Source organism: Gavialis gangeticus, unplaced genomic scaffold, assembly GCF_001723915.1.
Source record: "Gavialis gangeticus isolate Ggan-Ray unplaced genomic scaffold, GavGan_comp1, whole genome shotgun sequence".
NCBI lineage: Eukaryota > Metazoa > Chordata > Crocodylia > Gavialidae > Gavialis > Gavialis gangeticus.
Window position 1 is genome coordinate 69173761 of NW_017729022.1, and position 5455 is coordinate 69179215.

Sequence of the window (5455 nt, forward strand, 5' to 3'; positions counted from 1 at the left end):
GAGCGGGGCGCGGAGGAGCCGGCGGCGGGCGAGGCCCACGCGCCCCGCAAGCAGCAGGGCGTGAAGCGGCACCACCACAAGCACAACCTGAAGCACCGCTACGAGCTGCAGGAGACGCTGGGCAAGGGCACGTACGGCAAGGTCAAGCGGGCCCTCGAGCGCTTCTCGGGCCGAGTGGTAAGGGACCCCCGCACCACATGTGCCCAGATGTGCGCTGTGTTTGTTATGCCCCAAGCCCTGGGGGGGCGGGGGAGGGGGGGAGAGAAAAAAATGCAGTGGGGTGGATTGGGGTTTGGGGTTGTTTTGGTTTTTTTTGGTGGCCTTCCACCTGTTCCCACCGTTCCCCCCACAGCCCTTGCCCCGCATCCCCCTTCTGCCTCTTAGCAGCTTCTTTCCTTTGCCCTGCCCTGCTGGAGCTGCCTGCCGTGGCCTCAGCTTTGCTGACACCTGCAAATAATGCCCGGCCTGCCATGCAGCCCCATTGATTGCAGCCCAGTGCCTGGCTCAGCCGGGCAGGGCTGGCTCAAGTCCTAAAGCCAGCCCTGACGTTGCTCATGTAATAACTGAATCTTGCTTGCTGGCACCTTGTACCGTGTCTGGAATAACATGCAGCATAAGCGTGTTACTCCTAGTCTTTATTTTTCTCCCCCCCCCTCACTGAAATGCATTAGGAAAGGGGTGGCATGAGATGTGGGGATTGCCTTAGGGATGGATGGCGCAAAGAGAGGGATGCTCTCCCCAACATGCATCTTCATTTGGAAGTAGGCTGGTTGATCTGCAGTACATGGGATACAAAAGCAAGACCAGCTACATGCAGGTTGTGTTTCATTTATCTTTTTGTTTTCGTTGTCTGCACACTCAGCACATACCCAGAGGCAGAAGCAACAGTAAGAGAGAGGGAGAGAGAGAGAGAGAGAGAGAGAAACCTGCCAATGAGGTGGCTTTCATAATGGACATGGCTTTGCAACTATATATCTTTGTGCCCGCAATGAAAATGAGAGAGGTTCAGCCAAGTTGTAGAGTTGCATTATATATACGCTCATTTTATGAGCTCATTTGGAGGCCGGCTACAGAGGAACCAGAGATGAACATCTCTGCACATGCTCACTCCGATTCATGATTTTTGGAGTTTGCTGCCTTGGCTGGTTCACACTTTCAGAGTAAGGAATGCTCATTGCTTACATAGAAACCTACTGATATTTAAAAGTATGCGTTTTCTGAATTGTATTTCAAAAGTACACCCCCTCCCATAAGCAGACCTGTTAAGCCCACGAGCAGAACTACTTTTAAAACACAAATAATTGAAAAATGATTAATTTTAAAACATGTTCAAGGGACTTTAATCAGATTTGGCTGGAGAGAAAGGCCTTCTGAACTGACTCTTTCTAGCTGAGGCAATAAAAGCTCAACAAAATAGGAAGAGAGTGTGAAAATCAAAACATAGATGGTTTTTAAAGGCAGATTGTATGCAACATTGTATTCTTTATTGTTATGTAGAATAAACTTATTTACATGAGTATTTTTTTGTAATTTATGTTGTAATAACATTACTCTTGCATATAAAAATAAATCATTTATATTAATTAGGCTACACTCAAGTTCTGACATAATGGTTTTTGTCTGAACCTTCATCATTGAGTGTGTGTAAAATATCTGCATTTTGGCTGTTCTTAGAGCTATTTACCATTGACCTGAAGTTAATGAGACCTGAAGTTAAATGAGAATGACTTTTTTGCATTTTACTTCCTTACCTTATACTTAGACCCTCAATTTCTCACTAAGATCAATTCACACAGAAAAGGAGAATGCAGTAAAAGGAGGTTAGGGCAGGAGAGATTCAGGGTTTTCCTTCACTTTTTCCTTCTTTTTCCTGGCTCCCCCTCCAGTCTTACTTGTCACCAGCATTTATGCCGTCATTGAAGTGGCTTGAATAGTATGGCCAGCAGGGGATGCACAGAGAGCAGTGTCAGGCACCACTCCTGTCATGGCTTCAATGCAAATTGTCTAACAACCAGAAGCTAGGAAGCAGGAGTCCCAAGGTCACTCTTTAACCTAGGTGTTTGCTTCCTGTCATACTACTGGCATTGCTAATCTTTTTTTTTTAAACAACAACTCAATGGTATGTAAATATTTGAAGCTGTACTGCAACAGATTGCAAACCTGCCCCTTGGAAACAACATCACATTCCCAGTAACCAGCCCTGTCCAAGTTATCTGAATATTTGGCCTTCCCAATTTTTGTGAGCTAACAAAAAGTTCAACTACACAATGTTTTTGCTGAAGATTCTTGTATGATTAAAAAACCCCTTTCATACACAACATGAGCTTTGCATTTTCTCCAGGGTATAGGGCAGTAATAAACAACAGAGGAGAAACTGGCAGGTTTGGCAAACTGAACCCATGATTCTGATCTCAATTTGCTGTAAACTAGAAATAACTCCATTAAAGTTAATGGGGTGATACTAGTGTAAGAGGACAGTTAACTCCATTGTTTGTAAGCAACTCAGTGTTACTTCAATTAAAGTCAGTAGCAAGATTCTTGTGGACTTCAGGGGGAGTAGTATTTGGTTCACTTTTAATAGTTTATGGGTACTCTGTTTGTTATTGTGTCTTTATCTTCCTTCTTTCTGTTTTGCATCAAAACATGTCCATAAAGTGACCTGCAAGTAAAACCACTACGCAGACTGTATATTTAGTTTGTTGTTGGAAACAATTATTTAAATTTGTGTACTAGTTACTACAGTTACTACATAAATTGTTGTTGTGTGTTGTATGAAACACAGTGAAATTAATACCCACTACATGGTACACTGGGGCACCCTGTTCTCCAAACAAGATTTCCTTAATTAGTACTGGCTGGGTATACCCTGTACATCTCATGACATTTAAAGTAAAAGCGTCTGTAAGCATAAGAAGGAAGAGATGATATAGAAAATATGTGAAGTAGCATATACATTGACATTTTGTGGGGGGTTTCTTCACTTGCCCTCTTGTATATATATAGTAACAGAACAAAGCTTTGCTCACGTATTGTAATCTGTTGGCGTGTCTACATGAAATGCTATGTAGCATCTGTGGGCACAAACCATGATGTCAGTGCTACTGCGCAGTAGCAACAAGCTACTGTGCAGTAGGGTCAGAAAGGACCTGTGTGCCACTGGGACTGCAGAGTAACGGCAGTCACTGCACAATCATTTAGTACTTGTGCTAAAACAAGTGCTGCACAGTCAGACATCCATGTAGACACGTCCCACAAATGTACCTTTAAGACACACTAGGTGCATCTACATGTGCATTTTACTGTGGAGATGACTAATTAGCTACACCATCTACATGGGCATCTGTATTAGGATACAGTAAGTTAATTGTCCAGGACAAGTACTGTCCTACAGCAGAGTTACATGTGCTGCAATGCACATGTAGATAGCGACTAAGGCTGGCTAGGGCATGAGGTTGCAAGAGTGTGGGGGCTGCCTGCTGGCTAGCCCAATAATGTAGCAACCTCGTGTCCCATCCGGGCCCTCTATAGCATGCCGAGCTGAGTTGGAGCAGCTCTGGGCTTGCAGGCTGATCCTCCGGACCCCCCGCCAGCCGGGGATGCTGTGCCATGGCTCAACATGCTGTGTTCCCAGGTGCACAGCCCAGGAGCAATAAACTCCCACTAAACATCACTGTCTCCTGTATGATACATCATCAAAGTAGATGTTTCAAGATGCTCATGCAAAGAAACACTGTAGGGATAATTACTCCTGGTAATTTACTCTACATTACTGAGAGGTCTTTTCAACTTTATCCCCATCTTAGTGTATTTTTATCTGGAATTACATACAAGGCAGCACAGGGTACTGTGCTGATATTGTGCATGTTTTGGTAATATGAGCAAAAAGGAGGTGTGGCTTTAATTATGGAAGGAATGCAGCTGAAAGCCCAATACTCTGCCTGATGCATCCAAAACAGAATATAATTTGCTTCTTCGAAAAGAAAACGTATGAGGAGCCTCTGCAGATTTAGAGAGTCCTCCCTCTGTCATGTAGTCCTTTCTTTGCAGCCCAGCATATTAACTGTGGTTCTTGCTGTCCACTCTCCCAAGCAGTTTCACCCAGTCTCCCTCCATCTCAGCCTTTATCCACACTACAGATCTTTTTCTCTGCATGGTCTGGATCTTCTGTTTGTCTGTTTCTCTCTTTCTTTCTATCACAGGCAAGGTTAAGATAGCAGGAGCTGTAAGTGTAGATTTTTTTTTCCTGGTTCAATCCTGAGCCAGGGTTTCTTTTCTTCCTCCTGGCCAGCAGGGGGCAGGCAATACTATTTTTCTTTCCCTGCTCTTCTGACAAGTTTTATTATTCTGAGAATTGATGGCAAGCTGCAGCACAACATAAAACACAAGCATTTTGCACCTATCAATATAGATGTTTACAACCTATTTACTTTTCTAAGTAGAAATGCACAGTGCAGTGCTTAGCTTTGAGGATGCTACCAATGGCAATGTGATTCCAGATTTGCGTTTCTTAAAAAACAAACTTTTGTGAAATCTTAAATCAATAGAAACACTTGCATAATTCCAAAAAAAAAAAAAACAAAAAAAACCCCCAATGAAAAGCCTTGCTTTAAAACAAATCAGCTTCCCCCCAACTCCATGCTGAAAAAGCAAACATTATTATTCTCAAGAACCTGAAAGTGGAACATTGTCTCTTAAATACTTATGTTTAAAAAAGGGGGAGGGGGAACTGCCTTCACTGATTGTCACAGTCCTTACACAGAGGAATGCAGAACACTAATAATGAAAAGTAAATTGGTTTTTTAAAGTGTTGTCATTTTAATAAAAAAGGTCTTATTTCTAACACAGATAGATTGGTTTGTTGACAGCATGGTTTTTGTATGGAGACTGACCCAAGTTAGGGGACAGCAGATTTGTGGATCATGAGGAACAGGCACAGCAGAATAGGACCTCTGCTTTGGTTTTTCATCCTGCTGAACTGATTTCAGGGTAGCTATGGACTGTGTGTGTGTGTGGGAAATTGGCTGTGTACTGTTGAAGCTTTTCAGCTTTCTTAACTCAGGGCCTCCTTAACTTGCTATTGACTGTCCATACATGTGTATCCTTCCATGTTCTGCCATTCTCTGTACACTGAGGACCAAGAAGGGACTGGTGCAGAGCTTTTAATTACATGATCACCCACCAGTTTCCACAGAACCCTTGCTTAATTCAGTGAGTGGGTGGCTATTCAGTATTGATTTATGTTCTCACTATTCAGAGTAGGCTGCTGTGCATTATTTGCTGCATAATATCCAAACCCATGGGACTATTTGTTCTTTTCCTGTAATCAGGGTTTGAATTATGGGAGAGCTCAGGGGGCTGAGACCCCCCATAAGAGACAAGAACCCCACCCCCACAGGCTGGTCAGCCCCCAGTCCACCCCACCCCACGCCTTTCTAAGCAGCCCGGGTAGTGGCGG

At 43.6% G+C, this 5455-nt stretch overlaps 1 protein-coding gene across 1 annotated transcript in view; it reads left to right on the forward strand.

Annotated features, from left to right (window-relative positions):
* Window positions 1-5455, forward strand: part of NUAK1 (NUAK family kinase 1) — an 87241-nt gene that overhangs the window by 12262 nt on the left and 69524 nt on the right. The window contains exon 2 of the mRNA XM_019515822.1: window positions 4-177. Coding sequence (XP_019371367.1) covers window positions 4-177 — 174 coding nt within the window. The remainder of the gene's footprint in view (window positions 1-3; window positions 178-5455) is intronic.